We start from the raw sequence: 23,375 nt of genomic DNA, 5'->3' as shown, positions 1-23,375 counted from the left end.
TAGAGTTACAGATACCAGTTTTCACAGGATTCTAAATATACCCTTACCTTCTGAGTCCACTTTCTGATATCACCCATGTTTTCTTATGTAACAAACATCCTTTTAGTATTTCTATTGTGCAGGCTAGTATTCAATTTTCTCCCAAGGGACAAACCCAGATCAAGCCTTCAGCTTGTCAGGAAAATGTTCATTTAGGTAATAGGACTGTCCTCTACAAACTATTTCCTATAATTCAAATTATCCACATACCCAAGTTATAACAACTATTAATAAATTCCCTACTTACATTTGATACAATGGAGACCTGTGGAAGTAACATACTATCCTTAAATTCTAATACGGACTAATAAGTATTTAAAATTTGATAGTCTCACAATGAATTAATCACAAATATTTTCTCTTCCTAACATTTCAATATATAAAAGGATTAAAGCATAAAACTGCATTAAATTCATTAAACATATATTAATTCAGATTCATTTTTCTATACATGGCTCTTTTTCTAGCCTGATCTTTTACTACAGGTCATGATTTGTTATAAATTCATGTAGTTGGTATGTAATATGAAAACTCCTCAAGAATAATGGTTCTTGACTTTGGGGGGGTCATAAATGGCCTTGAACATCTGATAAAAATTATGATGATACATATGTTATTTAAAACTTTGGGAGAGCATATTTATGAACCTCTGAAAGGCTTATCCCCATGAAGAATTCCTGCTTTAAAAGTACAGAACAGTGTGTTTAGAAGGCTACCTTTTATTGAGAAAAGAAGGACAATAAAAATACATAAATTTGTCTTTCTAAATTAATTTAATTTCTCTTTGCATAAAAAAACTCTGACAGGATAAACAAAAACTAATAAATAGAGCTACCTATAGGGGGTAGGGTGGGGCAAATACTGAATATACAAGGACACGGGAGTAAGATTTCTCTGCATATACCTTTTATATTGTTTTCACTTTCAAACTCTGTAACTATTTTCAAATATTAAAGTGCAAACACTAAATGCCAAATTCCAGAAAAAGCAACCTCTGTTGTGGAAGGTTTGCCTCTCATTTTCTTGGTCAAGAATGTATTTAGAAAAACTAAAAATAGAACTACCATATGACCCAGCAATCCCGCTACTGGGCATATAACCCTGCGAAAACCATAATTCAAAAAGAATCATGTACCACAATATTCATTGCAGCACTATTTACAATAGCCAGGACGTGGAAGCAACCTAAGTGTCCAGCAACAGATGAATGGATAAAGAAGATGTGGCACATATATACAATGGAATATTACTTGGCCATAAAAAGAAATAAAATTGAACTATTTGTAGTGAGGTGGGTGGACCTAGAGTCTGTCATACAGAGTGAAGTAAGTCAGAAAGAGAAAAACAAATACCGTATGCTAACACATATATATGGAGTCAAAAAAAAATGGTTCTGATGAACCTAGGGGCAGGACAGGAATAAAGACGCAGATGTAGAGAATGGACTTAAGGACACGGGGGAGGGGTAAGGGTAAGCTGGGACGAAGTGTGAGAGTGGCATTGACATATATACACTACCAAACGTAAAATAGATAGCTAGTGGGAAGCAGCTGCATAGCACAGGGAGATCAGTTCGGTGTTTTGTGACCACCTAGAGGGGTGGGATAGGGAGGGCGGGAGGGAGATGCAAGAGGGAGGGGATATGGGGATATATGTATACATATAGCTGACTCACTTTGTTACACAGCAGAAACTAACACAACATTGTAAAACAATTACATTCCAATAAAGATGTTAAAAAAAAGAATGTATTTAGTGAAGATGATGCTAAATGAGTTTTTTACATTCATGAAGCAGATGCTAAATGTGAAAACAGTTTATACTAACAGTAATGATAAGGTATTTACCATTAAACACAGAGCTGCTTTGAATTATTACAGATTCATGCTAATTCATGTCCACAGCCAACAGTATGTATTAGCTTGGAATTAAAAAAAATGAAAAGTGACTGGAAGGACATTAAAAACGGTGAACTACGTAAAGCAAAGTGCTTTGTACGGCACACTGTAAATGCTCAATAACAAGTATTGCCTGAATTCCACAGGCAGCATGCACTAATCACAAGCTGAATGTACCAAGCCATGAAAAGGCATGGAGGAATCTTAAAGGCATATTACTAAGTGAGAGAAGCCAATATGAAAGGCTACATTCTGTATAAATCCAATTACATGACATTCTGGAAAAGGCAAAACTATGAAGACAATAAAAAGATCAGTGGTGGCCAGGGCTTGGGGGGTGGGGAGGGATGAACAGGTAGAGCACAGAGGATTTTTAAGGCAATAAAAGCACTGTATATGATGCCATAATAATGCACACATGTCATTATGCATTTGTCCAAACCCACAGAATGTACAAGACCAAGAGTGAACCCTAAGGTGAACTATGGACTCTGGGTGATTATGATGTGTCAGGGTGGGTTCATCAGTTGTAACAAACGGACCACTCTGGTGGGGATGTTGATAATAAGGGAGGCTGTGCATGTGTGGGGGCAGGAGGTAGACGAGAAATCTGCACCTTCCTTTACTTTTGCTACAAACCTAAAACTGTTCTAAAAAATAAGGTCTTAAAAATATATATAGCTGAAAAAGCGAAGGGCAGCCTACCTGCCTGGTCCTCTTTCAGGGTGTTGGAGATGGTGGAGCCGGTAAGGGCAGCCAGCGTTGCGGATGGCGAGGCTCGGTAGCGTGAAAGTCTGCTCAGAAGCATCTCATTAATGCTTTTTGCAGATTCGCCCTCTTTTCTCATTAGAATTGTGCGTTCCTGAAGCGGGTTGGCTACAAATACACCATTTTCAACCTAATATTTAAAGAAAAAGAGGTCCTTAAATGATATCTGTTTCCATTCATTTAGCAAATTTCTACTTGAGAAGTGTATTATTGTCATCTGGTTACTCAAAAACATTTCCCAAAATTGTACCTGAGTAGGTGTATACCTCAAAACCTAACTGCTCTACAGAAACTGAGAACAAAAGGAAGGCTACGAGAAGTTTGAGAGCTTTCATTTTTCATAATAGCCCAGATTTTAAAAGTAATGAGCTAAGTTTAATAGGTTCTATGGAAGGCTGTTGATTAAAATTCCTTATATTGAATTCCACAGGCAGCTCTCACTAATTACAAACTTCTGACAGGTACAAGTAAGATGAGAGGAAAACAAGTCAATCAGATCTTGATTTACCACTAAGTACAACTATGAGGATAATGTCTTCTTGAAATATAATTGGCTAAAATCCAAACTCTGTATTAACAGCAGTCAACACTAGCCCCAGCTGCTTGGGTATTGGCAGAGCAATCGTGGAGAAAGGCAGACTTTGTCTGCTAAAAATATACGCCAGCTTCAACTGGATCCTTGCTGGTACTTGGCAGTTCTTCCTTCATCACTTGATTATTCCCCAGAAAAATCTCTGGAGTGGTGATTCCAAAATTCCTTCACCAAATTTTGAGCTTGGCTTTAAGCAGACCACCTGGCTTTCTTTATTGCTAAAAAGATCCATACCACTTACTGTAAGCTGCTCCCACTCATCTCTCTTCCCACTCAAGAATCTTTGTATCCAGCCTCATTTATTCCTTTCCTCTTTTTTGTTTTTGCGGTACGCGGGCCTCCCACTGTTGTGGCCTCTCCCGTTGCGGAGCACAGGCTCCGGACGCACAGGCCCAGCGGCCATGGCTCACGGGCCCAGCAGCTCCGCGGCATGTGGGATCTTCCCGGACCGGGGCACGAACCGGTGTCCCCTGCATCACCAGGCGGACTCTCAACCACTGCACCACCAGGGAAGCCCTATTCCTTTCCTCTTAATCCAGAGGAAGAAGCACTTCACCTCATGTTATTTAAGGAAGAAGCACTCTGCCTCCTCTCTAACTGCTCCCTCAGTTATCTCCCATCTGCCCCTTCACGCTCAAGGTCTCCCTCTCTGATTTCCTGGTGTCAGGTATTCACAGGCCTCCGGGATCTTAAACAAAACCTTGGTGGCCCATTGCAATACCATCCCTCTTCTCCACTCCCACTCACTATCAAATGTCCCAAATGTATCTCATGCAGCCTCTGTACCCACTGCCCCCTCCAGACCCAGGCTCCTGGATCTGGCTGCAGTCTCAGAAACAGATGCCACTAGCGAAGGTGGGCAGGACTAGAGATAAGAGAGAACAGGAGTATAAAGCGGCAAGGCTTCCAGAAGCAAATAAAAAAACAAAAAAGAAGTACAAAGTGAAAGGGTGGTAGCAGAGAAGAGGCAAGAGAAAGAGAGCAAATTGAGGAGCACAGCCAGGCGAGGTTCCCGGAAGGGCTGGACCTGGTGGGGGGAGGCTTTTACAAGACATTCACAAATGGTAAGGGAATGAGTTTCTTAGAGAGTTCGAAATGCTGTTTCTATTTCCTCCCCTCTGCTTTTTAACACTTTGCAGCTACTTAACTCAGCTCCCTCTAACAAGTGGACATTCTTGATGGGCCGAGAGTAACCTAGAACCAAAATCAACCTTTTTCTTGACTTCCGTGTAGGTTGTGCCACGGTTGCCAGAACTCTTAAGGTTGTCCTTCCTCAGTCTCAGTGGTAGAACACAATCCCAGTTTGTTTCTTTTTAACATGAACACTTACCTATGTGTAAGGGACTCTTCTAATGAGCAAAGCCAAGATAGTTCCTGCCCTCCTTGTTCTCCTCTTATTTGCTGGTTCCCATCTCCACTTACCTAAATGGGAGTTTGCTTAGAGTTAGACCCAGCCTCTGGTGTCTAAGTCCTCTGCCTGAAACACTCTGTCCCTAGATCCTCCTATGTGTAGCTGGTTCCTTCCCATCATTCGGGTCTCAGGTAAGATGTCACTGCCTCAAAGAGGCCTCCTATGATTACCAATCTAAAGAGGAATCTCCTCCATCCACCCACCCACCCCCCACAAGCCAGAGCACATCACCCAGTTTTATCTGCACAGCATTTACCATTCTCTGAAATTATTTTACTCATTAATTCATTGATTGTTTGACCTTCTACCTTCCCCGCCCCAACTGAATATTGGCTCCCTGAGAGCCGGGATCCTGCCTGCCTTGTTCACCATAACATTTCTAGCACTCAGAGGCACGCAGTAAATACTTGAAGCTTTGCTGAGTAAACAAATCGGTGCCCTGGCCCAAATCCAATACCAGCTCTCCGAGGTGGCTCCCACGTTTCTATATACAGACCCAGCCTTGCTACTGAGATCTAGTGCCGCTTCTCCAACTGCCTCCCACTCCCCAGCATTTCGACTGGAGCAGCCTTCTGTCGCCTAAAATTTAACACGTCCACATCTTACCACGTCATTTTACACACACACACACCCCAGCTAGATTACCCTTTACCAAGTATAGCTCTAGTTATGTTGCACGACTCTAAATATGACCCTTCAAAGGCATCCAGATAAAAAGCAATCACTTGGCATTCAGAAGCATTACCCAGACTAGCCCTATGAGAAAGACAGCAGACAGCTTAAGAAAAAAAATTGTATCACTGTGTTCAAGTACTTCGAAAATACTGAAAAGAAAACCTGATAAAGCGCCTGTGAGAAGCAAGGAGGACTGGGCTTTGGTGCCCAAGTGGTAAATCTGGGAACCTCTGTCCTTAGCTAAGAAGCTCTTTGGGATGAAAAAGCTACTACTGATTTAGAAAGGAGGGGAAGAGCCTGGGAGGAGTAAGAAGCAGCACAGAGTTAGTAACGATGAGAAGCTTCCCTCTGGCTCCCTTCCTGGCCCAAGCACCTCAAGCCCGATGACCATCCAGCCTCTCAACTGGTCTCCCCATTTCCACTTTGGCCCCATATGCTTTACTCTCCACACACCAGCCAATGATTTATTTACAAATGTAAATAAAACCATCTCCTTCCCTGTTTGAAACCCTGCAGCAGCTTCCCAACACACTTATAATAAAATCCAACCTACTGGTAAGGTCCACAGGGTCCAACATCCACTGACCTCCCCGGCTGGTCTGCCTCTGCTCCCCCTTTCTCACCACACTTTCAGCCGCACTGCCTTCTGTCGCCCCTCCAAAATGCCTGTACGCTAGGCCTGTACTTGCTGATCCCTCTTCCTGGACTGGACTAGTTCTGGTTTGCCCGAGACTGTCCTGGTTTTAGCACTGAAAGTCCCATGTCCCAAGAAATCTCTCAGGCCCAGGCCAACGGGGATGGTTGGTTGCCCTCCCTGGCAGGATGGATGGCTGCTTCTCATCATTCTCATCTCAGTTCAAATGTCCTTCCTCAGAATGGCCCTATCTGCCAGGCAAACTGGAGCGGCTCCCCACTTCCATGCCCCCTCACTCTCTATCGCATTATCCTGTTTTATTTTCTCCCCAGCATTTATCACTTGTTGAAATTATTTTGTTCTTGTTGTTTCCTTTCTTACTCATTCCCCACACTCTAATGTAAGCACCTTGAAAACAAAGGCTTATTACCCTGCTACCCAGACAAGGCACTGGATTAACACAGGAAGGATGAATGAAGGGCATCTCAGTCAGCCAGATCATAATTTAAAGGAAATAATAAACCCATCAGGTGAAGGGGGAGATGGACCTCTATGAACACATGAACACTCTATGACATAAATCACAGCAAGATCCTTTTTGACACACCTCCTAGAGAAATGGAAATAAAAACAAAAATAAACAAATGGGACCTAATGAAACTTCAAAGCTTTTGCACAGCAAAGGAAACCATAAACAAGACCAAAAGACAACCCTCAGAATGGGAGAAAATATTTGCAAATGAAGAAACTGACAAAGGATTAATCTCCAAAATTTATAAGCAGCTCATGCAGCTCAATAACAAAAAAACAAACAACCCAATCCAAAAATGGGCAGAAGACCTAAATAGACATTTCTCCAAAGAAGATATATAGACTGCCAACAAACACATGAAAGAATGCTCAACATCATTAATCATTAGAGAAATGAAAATCAAAACTACAATGAGATATCATCTCACACCAGTCAGAATGGCCATCATCAAAAACTCTAGAAACAATAAATGCTGGAGACGGTGTGGAGAAAAGGGAACACTCTTGCACTGCTGGTGGGAATGTGAATTGGTACAGCCACTATGGAGAACAGTATGGAGGTTCCTTAAAAAACTACAAATAGAACTACCATATGACCCAGCAATCCCACTACTGGGCATATACCCTGAGAAAACCATAATTCAAAAAGAGTCATGTACCAAAATGTTCATTGCAGCTCTATTTACAATAGCCCGGAGATGGAAACAACCTAAGTGTCCATCATCCACTGAATGGATAAAGAAGATGTGGCACATATATACAATGGAATATTACTCAGCCATAAAAAGAAATGAAATTGAGCTATTTGTAATGAGGTGGATAGACCTAGAGTCTGTCATACAGAGTGAAGTAAGTCAGAAAGAGAAAGACAAATACCATATGCTAACACATATGTATGGAATTTAAGAAAAAAAAATGTCATGAAGATCCTAGGGGTAAGACAGGAATAAAGACACAGACCTACTAGAGAATGGACTTGAGGATATGGGGAAGGGGAAGGGTAAGCTGTGACAAAGCGAGAGAGAGGCATGGACATATATACACTACCAAACATAAGGTAGATAGCTAGTGGGAAGCAGCCGCATAGCACAGGGAGATCAGCTTGGTGCTCTGTGACCACCTGGAGGGGCGGGATAGGGAGGGTGGGAGGGAGGGAGACTCAAGAGGGAAGAGATATGGGAACATATGTATATGTATAACTGATTCACTTTGTTATAAAGCAGAAACTAACACACCATTGTAAAGCAATTATACTCCAATAAAAACGTAAAAGAAATAATCATAATAATTTAAGGTTTAAAAAGCAAAGTTAAAAATACTTCCATGTCCCCACAGTCTACTCCACTACCTCCCTGCTGATTTCTCTCCTTTTTTCATTGCAAACGTCTGGAGAGAATTATCTATTCTTCACCACCATCTTTTCCACCTCACTTCTCAGCCAGCTCCATCTGGCTTCCACCCCTTACCCTCCCCAACAGCTCTTGCTAAGGCTACCACCAATAGCCTCCATATTCTCCATTCAAAAGACCTCTTTCAGGCTCAATCTTGACTTCTGAACAGAATTCAATGCTGTTAATAACCAAGTTCTCCTTCTTATAAAAATTTATAAAACTTTATAAAAATTTAATTTTTTTAAAGTCTTTATTGAATTCGTTACAATATTGCTTCTGTTTTATGTTTTGGTTTTTTGGTCACGAAGGCATGTAGGATCTTAGCTCGCCGACCAGGGATCGAACCCAGATCCCCTGCACTGGAAGCCGAAGTCTTAACCACTGGACTGCCAGGGAAGTCCCCAAAATTTAACTTTTTATAGCCCCTTTTTAAACTTTTAAAACACATAGAAAGATGAACGGTGGAAAGCAATGCCTTCCCCACTACGTTCCCTCCTCAGACGCAACTAATGTTTCCAGTTTCTTGTGATGCTTCCACTCATTCAACAAGTATCTAGTAATCACCTATTGTGTGCCAGGCACATTGTTCTAGGTGCTGGGGACACAGCAGTCAATAAAAGAGAACAAAATCCCTGCCCTGGAGCTGACATTCTAGGCAAGGGAGACAGTCAATAAATAAGCAAATAAACTGGCAGTAATAAGAGCCACAAAGAAAAAGCAAGGTAAAAGGGATAAGGAGGGACAGGATTATATTTTACATAAAATAATTTATAAAGAATTGTCAGAAAGGTCTTTCTGATAAGGTGATATTTGAGCAGAGACCTAAAATAAGTGAGAACAAGCCATCTGGTTACCTGTGCGATGACAGCCCAGCACAAAGGTCCAGAGGGGGGAGCACATTCAGTGTGTTTGTATATCAGCAAGGAGACCAGGTGTGGCTAGAGTGGGGTGAGAGAGGGCCCAAATCACACAGTACCTTTACAGAGGTGAATGGGATTTGGGAGACACTCTGAAGGTAAAGCAGACAGCATATGATGACTGGACATGGAATTTGGGAAGGAAAGAAAGAGGAATAGAGAGGGACACCAAGGTCTTTGGCCAGCACTGAAAGGACACAGATGCCATGAACTGAAATGGGAAAGCCTGCAGGAGAAGCAGGTCTGGAGTAAAATCATGAGTTTGGTAGAGGGCATGTCTAGCGTGAGGGAACTATCAGACTTCCAATCGGAAAGTCTCATATTCTGTGCATATACAAACACCCATCCACATCAATACGCATCTAGAGCTTCAGGGACAGGTTTTGGCTGAGGAGCAAATTTGAGCATTATCTGTATAGAGATGTGTTTCAAGCTACAAGATAGGATGAGATCAACAAGGGAGTAAGAGCAGATAGAGAGAAAGGGTCCTGGAAATAGGTCCTGGTGCCCGTGACTGTTGAGAGGTAGGGAAGACAGGCTGGGCAGGAACAACCAGTGACAGGAGAAGTCCTATGGGTGTCCCAAAGTCCAAGTGAAAACCTTTTCAAGAATGGCAGAGGGGGTGAAGCCACGTTAAATACTGCTAAAAGGTCGAGTAAAAAGAAAACTGAGTTGCCCTTGAATTGACTACTGTGGAAGTCCCTGATGAACTCGGGAAGAGCTGTTTTGGTGGTGTGATGAGGATACAAAACTGATTGGAGCAGGTTCAAGAGAGAATGGGAGGAAAGAACACAGAACAGTAAAAATAAACTCTTTTAAGCATATTGCTGTAAATGGGAGCCAAAGAATAGGGGAGTGGAGGCGGGTGTGGGTCAAGGGAGTTGGTTTTGATTTTTCAAGGCTGGATATCCTCTCATGTATTTGTACGCTGTGGTGAGTGATCCACTGAGAGAGGAGAGCTGTTATCATAGGAGAAGGACAATTCCAGAGAGAATCCACGCCTCCCCGCCAGCCACAACTTTTATCATACAGCAGGTAGTGATTATACACAGTGCTCTGAACCTAGCTTTTTGTACTAAACAATATAACTTGGAAATTAATCTACTTCAATAGATGCAGATCTGCCCCATGCTTTTTAATGGCTACACAGTGTTCCCTTCTGTGAAAGTACCATAGGCAGAAAGCCAGATAGATATCTATGTTTACCTTCCCAAGTCAGCATTTTATTTTATTTTTTAAATATACTTTTGATGTGGGCCATTTTTTTAAAGTCTTTACGGAATTTGTTACAACATTGCTTCTGTTTTATGTTTTTGGTTTTGTGGCCACAGGGCATATGGGATCTTAGCTCCCTGACCAGGGATTGAACCCGCACCCCCTGCACTGAAAGGCTAAGTCTTAACCACTGGACCACCAAGTCCCCCAAGTCAGCATTTTAGAAGCTGCTAAACTAGTGGCCGGTGATGCTTAAGAATTTTTTATCTTATGATGAAAAATTTCAAAAATGCAAAAATAGTGAATAGTATAGTGAACCTCCATATATCCATCATCCAGATTCAACCAGATACGGCCAAATTTAACCAGATACGGCCAAATCTGTTTAACCCACCCATCTATTTTTGCTCAAGCATTTTAAAGCATATCCCAGACTTGGGACTGACATATACACACTACTATATATAAAATAGATAACTAATAAGGACCTACTGTAGAGCACAGGGAACTCTACTCAATACTCTGTAATGGCCTACATGGGAAAAGAATCTAAAAAAGAGTGGATATATTTATATGTATAACTGATTCACTTTGCTGTACACCTGAAACTAACACAACACTGTAAATCTACTATACTCCAGTAAAAATTTTTAAAAATAAATAAAGCATGTCCTAGACATCATGTAATTCCACTTCTGAATACTTCACTACACATATCTAAAAATATGGACATTTTCTTATATAATCACAATGCCATCATCATACTTTAAAAAGAAGAATACGGCTTCCCTGGTGGTGCAGTGGTTGAGAGTCCGCCTGCCGATGCAGGGGACACGGGTTCGTGCAGGAAGGGACACTACTACTACCTAGAGCTGAGGAACAAGTAATAAAAGGTTAACTATAAGTTACAAAGATATTCTCCTCCAAAGAGGAATTAAAATGAATGAAATAAATACATTAGGAAGAGGGAGGAAAGAAAGGGGATGAACTGAGCCAAATGCTCATCTATCACAGCAAAAAACAAAAAAAACAAAACACACACACACACACACACACACACACACACAATATATATGGGGTTAGTAAACCAAGAAACAGCAATATAAGCCTTTTACTTAGAAATATGAAAGCAGCCACCAGAAGAAGGAAAAGCTGACACCATTAAAGTAACTGTCTATAAGGAACATGCTAGGGATGGGGCAAGAGACTCTCACTTTTCATTATGAGCCTAGATGTGCTACCTCAAGTTTTAATCCATGTACATGTTTTTCTTTGATATAGATATTTTTTAATTTAACAAAAGCATATAATGGAAAGGGGAATTCTTTGATGTTTTCCCATTATTCTTAGGACAAAGACCTAAATCTTTTAACTAACTCGTTAGGTCTGTTTAAAAACAACTTTTTAAAAAAGGCATTTCTAACAATTTAATTATGAACGCATCTTCTAGTAGTACAATCTCTAGCAGATCAATTCAAAGACTCACTCTGGCTAAGACATTTTATAAGAAAAGATAATGATTTGAGAATACTGAGAAACTAGATAGAAAAAAAAAAAAAGAATGTACAGTTAAAGGTTACTAGACTGACAGTTAACTGGCAGGATGGATGACTTCTTTCCCAGAACAAGTTTTAACCCCATTAAAGTTTATCAGAAATTGCTTCAGTGTTTTTTTTTTCCTTCAGGAATGCTAATTTCTTCCCAGAAGGAGGTTGTAAATTACATTATATAAAAAGGTTTTGTCACAGACCTGGCTTGGGGCAATTTTTTCTTTACAAGTCTCTACAAATATTATCTAGACCAGTGCTGTCCAATAGACCTTTCTTCAATGATGGAAATGTTCTCTATCTTTGATGTTCAACATGGTAGCCACTAGCCTGCCACATGTGGCTACTGAGGACTTGAAACGTGGCTAATGCAACTGAGCAACTGAAGTTTTAATTGTATTTAATTCTGATTAATTTAAATAGCCACATGTGGCTACTAGCTATTATATTAGACAGTACAGATCTGGACCATCATGGTTTCCAGTCTCTCTTTGCCCCAAGCTCTTCTCTCTGCACTCAACCACTCTGGCCCGCTGTCCTTTCCAATAAAACACATGCTCCCTCCACAGAGCTTTTCCATTTGTGGTCTCCCTTTCCTACCATGTTCTTTCCTCCCTATTCCCCAACTTCTTCATCTGGTTAGCTACTACTTTTCCTTCACTACCTCAAATTATGTTGTCCACGTATCTGTTCACTTGTTTATGGTTAATGTTTTGTCTCTCCACCACCACCACAACTCAACCCACCCGCCAAAATTCAAGCTCCATTTGAGCAAGGGTCCTGTCCCCCTTGCCCATCACTGTATTCCCACCACCTAGATACCACCATGCCTGGTTCTCAGTAGATACTTAGCCAATATCTAATGAATGAATGAATGACTGCCTTCTCACAATATCAACTGTCATCTCTCTTGGGGACTCCCAATATCCATCTGTAGACCCAATCTTGCTAGTGCAATTTAGTTCCAAATTTCCAAGAAGCTTATGAGCATTTCTACTTAAAAGCCCACTGTCTATACATTAACTATCCTTATCTCCACTCTGTTGCTAGATTAACCTTCAAAAACCTTGCCTTTATTTGTGTCATACAACTCCAAACAAAGAAATCTTCAAAGACATCCAAAAGAGAAGTCAATTTTGAGGCAAGAGTGAACACACTGTACAAGTACTCCAAGTTTCTTAGGTCCTTTGTAAACCAATTATAAAAAGAAAGCAAGTAAAAAATGTCTCTGCAAAGACATAAAATGAGAAACTGAAACTTACCACAAGTTCAAAAATGTCCATGAAGACAGAATGTCCCTTAGGTGTTTTCTCATTCAGACTGGCAGGAGACCAGATCCAATAGAAGTAAGTACCATCTGAAGAAAGGTGCACGGTGCTCATAGTGCTGCCCACAGGGAGGTGATTGGCTGGCATTGGCACCATCTGGCACACCTGAACATGAAAGGGAGGAAAACTTCATTAGTGTGACATGTAAATTCTGATTCTATCAGTTCATCATTAATGCCATTAAGTCCAAGAAGAGAATTCAATAGGCCTCCTGGTCAAAATAAAACTGACATTTACCTCTAAGAATAATATATGAAAATTATATGACAGAAATATAAGAGTTCATACAATGGGCCATGCAATAGATTAAAAGATTCCTGAGATTAATTCCCATTATATTTTAATAGGAAAAAGTATTACTAAACACTTTGAATCTGCTATGCATGTGTGTTTTATCAAACACTTATTAAAAACAAAGTTTTTTAGGGGATATGGGGATATATGTATACATATAGCTGATTCACTTTGTTATACAGCAAAAACTAACACAACATTGTAAAGCAATTATACTCCAATAAAGATGTTAAAAAAAAGAAAAAAACAAAGTTTTAGAGAAACAGTACTTTCTGAAATTCCCTTAGTATATAAATTTAAGGCTTAAGTATATTTAAAGGACAGGAACTATATCTTATTCATCTTTATATTCCCAGCACCTAATTCAGAGTCTAACTCAGAAATTAATAATTATGGAAGGAAGGAAAAAAGCAAAGGTGAGAAAAAAACAAAAGGGAAAGCAGAGAAGAGGGAGAAGGAGTAAAGAGATGAAGGCACACACAGATCCTCACTTTGCACATGAGGGCTTACTGAAATTCACCACGACCAGCAGAAGGAAAAAGACAAACACCCATTCTCTGTATTAGACATGAAGCATGTGTTTCTAATACTAAACATCTTTCAGTTTCAGTGTAATGAATAAGTTCTGCATATTTCATATTAAATGTGCAATTACATACTAATTTTTACTGCCAGAGAAAAGCACTTAAAATAAGAGAAAATGAGAATCAAGAGAACTGCTGACTAGGTTTAAAAAAAAAAAATCCAAGGATAGAAACAGGACTGAAAATCCCCAAATAAGAATAATTAGAGAAGGTCAGGTGTATTTAGGAGACAGTAAGAATGACCTTCAGTTACTCCATCTCTTCGGGTGGGTCACTAGTTTTCCTAAGGTTACTTTAGACCCCTGAACTCATTTCATATGAACTTTTTTCCAGACTTGTTTTTGCTACCTCAAAAGTTAAAAAAGTCATTTAGTTGCTATAACCACACTTTGCAATCTGTAATGCCAAGACATCTAGAAAGTTGACAGCTACTGAATGGCTTAAGCTACCCACAAATTGTTCCAACGCACCAATCTAGTTAGTGAGAACACTGCTTTCTTGGGCATCAAAGTTTTTGCAAAAGCACAGAGGATACTGACATTACTTCAAATGTAAACCACGTTCCAAGATTTAACATCTGTTTAAGTCCCCAGGCTATTTCAAATTGCCTGTTCAAATGAGAACAGGCAATGTTCTCATCTATCTGCATTACTGATAAGAAATGAAGTTAATTTGGCATCTATTTGTTATTTTATTCATCTAACAATTTTTGAGGGCTTCCACTGTGGTGCAGCGGTTAAGAATCCGCCTGCCAGTGCAGGGGACACAGGTTCGAGCCCTGGTCCAGGAAGATCCCACATACCGCGGAGCAACTAAGCCCACGCGCCACAACTACTGAGCCTGTGCTCTAGAGCCCGTGAGCCACAACTACCAAGCCCGCGTGCTGCAACTACTGAAGCCTGCGCATCTAGAGCCCGTGCTCCGCAACAAGAGAAGCCACTGCAATGAGAAGCCCGTGCTCCGCAAGGAAGAGTAGCTCCCCTTCGCCACAGCTAGAGAAAGCCCGCGTGCAGCAACAAAAACCCAACACAGCCAAAAATAAAATAAATAAAATTAAAAAAAAACAAACAATTTTTGAGCACCTCCTATGTGCTCTGCAGATGCAAAGGTGAGCAAGACTGTTCTCCAGGAAAGGCACAGTTGAGTGACAGACAAGAAAAGATGTAACATCCCACTTAAGTCCTGGATGTGACTACTCTCAGGGCACTCACTCCACAGATAGTAACTCTAACCGTTCAGTTTGACTTTGGCTGAAAGGCAGAAAGTTGTAGCATAAAGAGCTCAAACTCTAGAGCAGATGGGTTCAAGTTCTCATGCTGCCATTATTGTGTGGCAAGATACTTAACCTCTCTAAGCTCACTCCTTCATTGAAGGACAAACACTTACTGAGTGCTTACAACGTGCCTAGCCTCAGGTGCCTTAACTGTAAGATGAAACTGCCGTAGTCACACCTCACAGATAAGGAGAGGAAGTGTATGTAAATTGCCAAACCCACAGCCTGGCAAAGAGAGACACTGTTATTATCAATTATCAATCAAATGTTGTGCTACATTCTAAGGACACAAAGATGAGTAAGACAGGGTCCTGACCTAAAGGTGTGTGTGTGGTCTTGGGGAGGAGTTCGACACAACAGCAGGCGATTTCAGTATAATATAGCAAGTGCCATAACAGAGCGCTTTAAGAGCACCAAGGATGAGCTCAATCCCAAGCGCACAATGATTTTATCTAAACTCATTTCAAAGCTCCCATTCCCACAGAAAGGCTGTTTAGAACAAATTGAATAGGGAGATAATGCCTTCCCAAAATAGATCTAGTTAAAAAAAAAAAGCTGGGATTTATACCATCTTTGACTCTCTAAAATTCTTTTAATCCTAAAAAAAGTTTGTTGGCCTTAGTAACTCTTAGAGAGCACATTCACTCAGATCATGTGGGAAAACTTAAGACATTAGAGAAAAAACAGAATGCCCAAACGATGATAGTTAAAAGGATGTCACTCCGGCAGGAAACTATATCAGCTGTGTTATTATTCCTTCTGATGATGTCACAAACTTCCCTTACTGTCGCCAAAATATAAAACACAAAGCCTTGGTGTTCTGTTTACCTGAAGGGTATTCTGGTCAATGACCTGGAAAAGAGAGTGAGGTTTATTGTCAAAAGATACAGGCCGGTGGAGAAGACTGCCACTGCCAAAAGCAATCCATCCTGGTTCCAGCTCCTCATTCCGGCAGTACACAAAACCTCTGTGGGGAAAAACGGTATACAGGCTAAGTCACCAGGTCATGTCTGAAACCCTGCAATGAGTTACAACAGACAAAACAACATTTCCCTCCTAATTTCTTTTCAATAACTAAGTATGCAAAACATCTAACGGAGAATAAACATATTATATTAACTTTGAGACTGACAAACTATGGCAAATATTAATTTCCCACAACAAATTGGAGAGGAGAAAAAGTTGGGGAAACGGTCTAATTGAATATACATAAGGATCTCAAACTGTGGTTTCTTTTGGCAGCAATTCATAGATCTTATATCCCAAATGAAAAAAAAAAAAATCACCACTGATCCAATGTCAAATCCAAGAACAAAAAGACTTAACTCGAAAAATACCCATTTATCAACATAGAGAAGTCATTAATATAAAAATTCTGATCACAGAGGAATTTCTGGCTAGAAGCTAGAAACAATGATTTTAGGGCTACCAAACTCTTTATAGAGTCAAAACAAAGCTGAAATGCATTAACAGAACCAGAGAAAGAAAGTGACAATAAGAGAAAACCAGTCATTCAGACTTGTTTAGTCACTCATCAGTCTATGGGGAGTTAGCACGCACTCCCGGGTGTCTTCATCACAGATTTAGGTAATGAGGAAAACGTTCCAGCCAAATCATTCAGCAAGTTCCATGCAACTGACCTGAGAGTACCATGTAATCCAGACCCCAATTTGCTTACTCCTCTTCCAACTGAGTTAGTAGTATACAGGTAAAGACCATCTGCCGTGACACAGCGTCCCAAGTCAGCATCTGAAATCGTTTTTTCACAAGTAAATTATATACATGCTTTTTCTACTGAAATTATAAACGTGCTTTTTCGAATGAAAAAGCCATTAGGAGGCTGAATGAAAGATAATCTCCCATTTCTTAAATAAGTGCTTCTTGGGAATTCCCTGGCAGTCCAGTGGGTTAGGACTCAGTGCTCTCACTGCCGGTCCCCAGGTTCGATCCCTGGTCGGGGAACTAAGATCCCTGCAAGCTGCACAGTACTGCCAGAAATAAAAATAATAAAATAAGTGCTTCAACGTGACTTCCAGGGAAGATGGCTTGAACACCTAAAACAAAACTCCAAAATGAATGTAGGATTAGAGACCAAGATCAGGGAAAGAGGTCAGATAGTTATTAGCAGAAGAACCTGGTTCAGTCTCTGCCAAAGATTTTTTTTCCTTTTTTTTTTTTGAAAAGCAAAAATACATTCCTAACTCCAATCTGAAATGACTAAGCATACAATACTTTCGCTAAGGATTGTGTAATAAAAAAGGTGTGAGATTTAAGAGTTTGGGGCACTTATTAGTTGACCTTGGGCCTCTTTGAACTTCAGTTTCTTCATCTGTAAGATGAAGATAATATGTACCTCAAGAGTTACTGTGATGGTTAAATGAGACAACATAGGTAAACACCCACACTGCTCTCTGGTACAAAGCCAGGGCCCCATGAATGGCAAATGATTTTATGTTGATAGACTGATGATATACATTGAACTAAAATCTACTCCTTGTGGATTTTCCATCTAGAGATCCTAATTTTAAATTTCTGGAGTGACACAGCACAAAAGTATAATATCACTTCTATTTAAAAAGAGCAAGTATGTTTACCCTCAGGGGTATCTTCCCCAAGCTTAAAACAAATAGTATCTCTCTGAATGATAGTAAATGGTTTACTAACATATTCTAGAGAATTTACCTTAATAAGAGAGCTTACAAATAAAACTTTGTTTTTATTTTCAAAATCAATCCACTTACTATGTTTAAGTGGAGTTTCTCTACTATTTGCCATATTATAAGAAATCCAGTGTAACAGCACTCAAATTAGTACTCAGTATGTGGTTATCTTAAAAATTCAGCCTACTAATCCAAGATAACCAAGACTTGTTCCTATTAGTTCTTCAAAAAACAGTTAAAAGTAGGTAATCATTTTCAAAATATTAATTTCATTCCTTAAACATTTTATTTTAACTTAAAACTTATAAATATACATTTATTCATCACTCTTTAGATTAAGGCCAAGGCCTTTTGAGTATGGATCTGACAAGGAGTGAGAGTCAAGGTAACAGAGTAAAACAAGATTGGCCAGAGTTGACACTTGTTGAAGCTGAGTGATGGGTATACAGGGTTTACTGTAGTATGCTTTCAACATCTGGGTATGTTGAATGTTTCCACATATTAAAAATTAAATAAGACTACTTTTTAAATTTTTATAAGAAAAACATTCTCTAGCCAGGAGCAAAACCAAAGGTACAAGAGAGTGAAAAGCATACAGATCAGCTTAATACCATCATCCTCAGTAAGAAATTACTCCAAAGGAGATACTAAAAGGAGTAAAAGGAGAGAGTAAAGAAAGGAGTTTTGGTTTTGTATGAATTTATAAATTTCCACCTATAATGTTTAAGAACTTCTTGGGCATTGGAGGCTTTTTGCTTCTCCTATTGACTCTAGTTGAGTCAGTGAAGATAGTAACTCACATCCAGAAGTCTTGCCTCTGTTCCTCTCACCACTTTCACATGACTGTCTGGAAGAAACAGTGGACCGTGAAAAGGCACAGGCACTGGATGAGAGGTGTGGGGATGGCCCACTGCTTACACTGAACCCCATTCCCTTACAGTTACCTAGGAAAGCTGTCCCCATCAAAAGTGTGAGAAGGGGTGGGCAGAATAGACTCTGAATCCCACTCTAATTTCTTAGAGAATACAATTTCTTAGAGATTGGCTTTGTTGAATCATTCTAAAGCATTCCATTTTTAAAAAAAATAAATTTATTTATTTATTTAAATTTGTTTTGGCTGTGTTGGGTCTTCGTTGCTGCACACAGGCTTTCTCTAGTTGTGGTGAGCGGGGGCTACTCTTCATTGTGGTGCGGGGCTTCTCATTGCGGTGGCTTCTCTTGGTGCGGAGCACGGGCTCTAGGCGCACGGGCTTCAGTAGTTGGTGGCACACGGGCTTAGTTGCTCCGCGGCACGTGGGATCTTCCCAGACCAGGGCTCGAACCCATGTCCCCTGCATTGGCAGGCGGATTCTTAACCACTGCACCACCAGGGAAGCCCTAAAAGCCTTCCATTTCTAAATGTAAATAATTCCCTAGGGTTTTTTAAATTCCTATTTTATCACTTATAATCACAAGTACCAATTACAATAACAAACAGGTTTGGAAGCAAGGCAGACTCTTGGCAAGCCTGCAACTCCGTAGGTGGGAGCAGCAATGCACAGACTCTAAGAAGAGCCTACTGGCCTCATGGGTTTTGTGTGCCACGGCACCGGTCAGTACATCTACCAAGCGAATAGAGGCCTAATTCACCTGGTAAGTCAGTTAACTGCAGGTCATTTCAGAGACCTTCTGCCATTTTCACTGAGATCACAGAATAAACAGATATGTAATACCTGTAAAACTGTAAAAACATTTTAATCTAGTCTCCTTTATTTAAAGGGGATACTTAACAATTCATGCTCCTTTGAACACTCTTTTTTTTTTTTTTTTTTTTTTGCTTGTAGGACAGGAGGTTCACCAACACACACACAATAAGTTACTAAAAGAAACAGCATCAGGCAACAAGACCTGATACTCTATTCGTGGACTTAAGGCTCCCATGCCCAAATTCAAATACCTAGGAATTTAAGTAATTCATGCTTCCTTGGCAGGACTGTACGGATGATACTTTTCCCTTGAGATAGTAAAACCTATCCATTTTCTTACCTCACCGAGTATCAGCTTTTATACTTTTACTGATAAAGCAGACAATGATTACCCTGTATAGGAACCTTGAGCTCTTAATTAAAAGGAATACAGAGTTATATCTAAATTGTTTTCCACAATTATCTAAAACCACTCTTTTCATATCTTAATTTCAATCACAGGACCAAAACCCTTGCATTACCTTTATTTTCAGAACTGGAGCCAGTGTTGCTATCTGGTGCAGGCAACATGTCTTCATACCCCCATGATACTATGTGTTTGCCACCAAGCAAACAGGAGGGGGATCCAGGTCCCCCTTCCAAAAGCAACAGCCTAAATAGGGGAGATAGAGAATCATAAAGACACCGAGACTATCCATTTCAGCAAGAAGATAAAGGTCTACTTAACATCTCAAAGAGCAGAAAACTAAAATAGTTCTACACAAATACTATACATCTGAAAAGACATTAACAATACGTATATTTTTAAATTAGAAAATTACGAAGTAGTGCTTATGGAAATGTTATAATAAAATTGTAGCTGTGTGTAAAATGCATATATTTTACATGTATACATATCTGAGAGAGAGACAGAGAGAAGGGGTGGGATGGAGAGAAAGGGGTATGAACTAGGAAACACATATAACACACACAACATTAGGAGTGGTTATCTTTGAGTAGTGAGATTATGACTTTCACTTTTTTCTTTATACCTTAACATCTTATTATCTTGAAACCTACAATAAGAATTCATGACAAGCTATTGCATTTTTTTTACCACAAAAATTAAAAAATGAAAAATAACATGCTCTAGGAACACCTTCCAAGAAGGAAAGAAACAAAATTCTTACTTAAGATGAAAATAACATACTTATTTAAAAATGAGTCATTAATTGATTAAAAAAAAAGTTTAGCAATTTACTTATTAAAAGAGCTTTTATGCACAAGGCTCCCTTGTGTGGAAGGAGGGTGAGGATCCAAAGTGACAACTTACCTATACAGCACATCGGCTACAGGCAGGGACCCTAGATCTGTCTGCTTCTGTAATAGATGGACTGTATGAACAAAAGTTTTCAATGATCCCCTAAAAATAAAAGGAAGGAACAGAAAATCATCACAACTGAAACGTCAAATAAGGTTGTTAATGTCAATTTTATTAACCACACGGGGAGCTTCCAAATTGAGTCTGCTTCTGCCAATCAGTAGATGTGTTGTACAAAATGTCAAAATAGACGTGATTCTTACCATGCCAGTTATGATATTCTTCTTGTATTTGCAAAGGTAAATAATGTTCCCCTAACATAAAAGTTCAAAACATAAAGCTCAAGCACAAAGAATGTGTGGCTATTATGCCTGATACTGTTTCATCATCAAGTTGATCTCTAGCTGAAGGAGATATTTCATAGGAAAAGGTTATATTTAAAAGTGTAGCAGTATTTCTAGGCTTAATTTCTTAACCTCTTTGTTAAGTTCATCCATTTTACATAAACATCTCACACATTAAATATGACTGAAGAGGAAAACATTCAAAAATTAATACTTTGTGCTGAGAGGTGTCCCTTCTGCTTTCCCCTGCTGTGCAGTATGTGACCGTAATGCTTGCAGAGCTCACTAAGACCCAATTTCCTTTTGGTTCCCAAAGCTTGAGGCTCTGGGAAGTCTATACTTTGGTCAGCAGGATCTAAAAGAAGGTGATTTTAAGATGCACGAGACTTACCTGGCCAGATCCCAAGTATAAATCACCACAAGAACATTTCCTGAGCTAAACGATCACCAGTATCAGATGGGCTGACTTCAGATTGCTACCTTATTCTCTTAGCCAAGTCTTTAATTGCTAGGTATCATGTGCCTAAACCCCAAAAAGAAATGGAATACCTAACACAGGACCAAGAAGGCCTAGAGTCCTCCTTTTTTTTTTTTTTTAAATTTTATTTATTTTTTATTTTTGGCTGCATTGGGTCTTTGTTGCTGCACGTGGGCTTTTCTCTGGTTGCAGCAAGTGGGGGCTACTCTTGGTTGTGGTGTGCAGGCTTCTCATTGTGGTGGGTTCTCTTGTTGGGAGCACGGGCTCTAGGCGCACGGGCTTCAGTAGTTGTGGCACACGGGCTTAGTTGTTCCGCAGCACGTGGGATATTCCCGGACCAGGGCTCGAACCCGTGTCTCCTGCATTGGCAGGCGAATTCTTAACCACTGCGCCACCAGGGAAGCCCGAGTCCTCCTCTTAATTGCCCCTTTCACTATCTCTGGTGTTCAAAGAATCAAAACCAAAGAACCATATAAGGCAGGGAGGCAGGAGACACAGTATAAAAGCACAAGTTGAGAGTCAGGACCCACAGGCTCTGAAACCCAGCTCTGCCACTCACCAGCGGCACCATCTCAGTCCTGTTACCAAATTCCTATGGGTTTTTACTTCTTCATCTGTCCAATAAGGATACCTCCCTGGGGTACAACGAGGTTAAAATAAAGGGGCAAAGGCACAATGGAACATTTAAGACATTAAACCAAATATAAGATATTATTAGCTGCCAGATTCAGATTTTAAGAGTAAAATTTAGGGACTTCCCTGGTGGTCCAGTGGGTAAGACTCCATGCTCCCAATGCAAGGGGCCCGGCTTCAATCCCTCGTCAGGGAACTAGATCCCACATGCATGCTGCAACTATGTCTGCATGCTGCAACTAAAAAGGTCCTTCATTCTGCAACTAAGACCTGGCACAGCCTAAATAAATAAATAGTAAAATTGAAACGCCTTCCATGGCTCCTAAGCCCCTACACGGTCTGGACTCTCATCTCCTGCCCCTCTCCTGCTACCATTGCATTCCAGCCACCCTGCTCACTTTGCTGTCCTACCCCAAGCACAGAAAGAGGATCAGATTTGTGCCACTTGCTGCTCCTCTTGCCTGGAACTCCCTGTCACTGGCTTTTTTGCATGGCTGGCTGGCTCTCATCATCTAGGCCTCAGCTCAAATGTCTCCTATTCAGTAAGGCCTTCCCTGTTATCTCTAGCTAATGTTGGCCCCCACCTCCAATTAAGTCATTCTCTATGATTAAAATATCTTGATTTGTCTTCTTACAGTGAACATCCCTCTCAGAAATTATCTTATATATGCATTTGTTGCTAGTTGTCTGACTCTCTCAGTCTCATGTAAACCTTGCAATTTTAGGAACCATTTACCTTGCTCACTGCTGTATCCGCACTGCCTAGTAGAGTCTCTTGCACGTGATAAATGAGCAATAATGACTGACAAAATGAAATCCACTCAACTGTAAGATTAGAGACCATGAGTCACCATGAGTCATTATTTCCCTAAGACCTAGCAAGGTTCCTGGCACATCAGATATGTTCAATAAATGTTAGTTGGTTGAAATGAATGAACATCTTCAAAATATTTTTTTGGAAACGCTGTTCTGTCTTTGAGAGCATCAATCTCAAAAGTTCAATAATATGCTCCTAAATAACTTCATTAAAGGAGATGATCTAACACTGAAAAGTACGTGACTGAGGTAAATAAAGTCCAGAACAAGGTGTTAATATTAGCAATAATGTAGGCACCATCTAAAACAAAAACAAAAATACACACCCAAGAAGAAGAAAATAAAAAACACTCATTTCAACG

At 40.1% G+C, this 23,375-nt stretch overlaps 1 protein-coding gene across 3 annotated transcripts in view; it reads right to left on the bottom strand.

Moving 5' to 3' along the window:
- HECTD4 (HECT domain E3 ubiquitin protein ligase 4) overlaps window positions 1-23,375 on the bottom strand; it is a 190,560-nt gene that overhangs the window by 116,304 nt on the left and 50,881 nt on the right. For all 3 annotated transcript variants that reach the window (XM_060028153.1, XM_060028154.1, XM_060028155.1), the window contains exons 3-8: window positions 20,755-20,844; window positions 19,964-20,094; window positions 16,738-16,846; window positions 15,926-16,064; window positions 12,881-13,051; window positions 2,643-2,835 (exon numbers count right to left, since the gene is read on the bottom strand). In XM_060028153.1, coding sequence (XP_059884136.1) covers window positions 2,643-2,835; window positions 12,881-13,051; window positions 15,926-16,064; window positions 16,738-16,846; window positions 19,964-20,094; window positions 20,755-20,844 — 833 coding nt within the window. The remainder of the gene's footprint in view (window positions 1-2,642; window positions 2,836-12,880; window positions 13,052-15,925; window positions 16,065-16,737; window positions 16,847-19,963; window positions 20,095-20,754; window positions 20,845-23,375) is intronic.

The sequence above is a fragment of the Delphinus delphis genome, chromosome 13, assembly GCF_949987515.2.
Source record: "Delphinus delphis chromosome 13, mDelDel1.2, whole genome shotgun sequence".
NCBI classification, from domain to species: Eukaryota; Metazoa; Chordata; class Mammalia; order Artiodactyla; family Delphinidae; genus Delphinus; species Delphinus delphis.
Note: the sequence above shows the minus strand (reverse complement) of the source record. Positions and strands in the feature narration are given on the sequence as shown.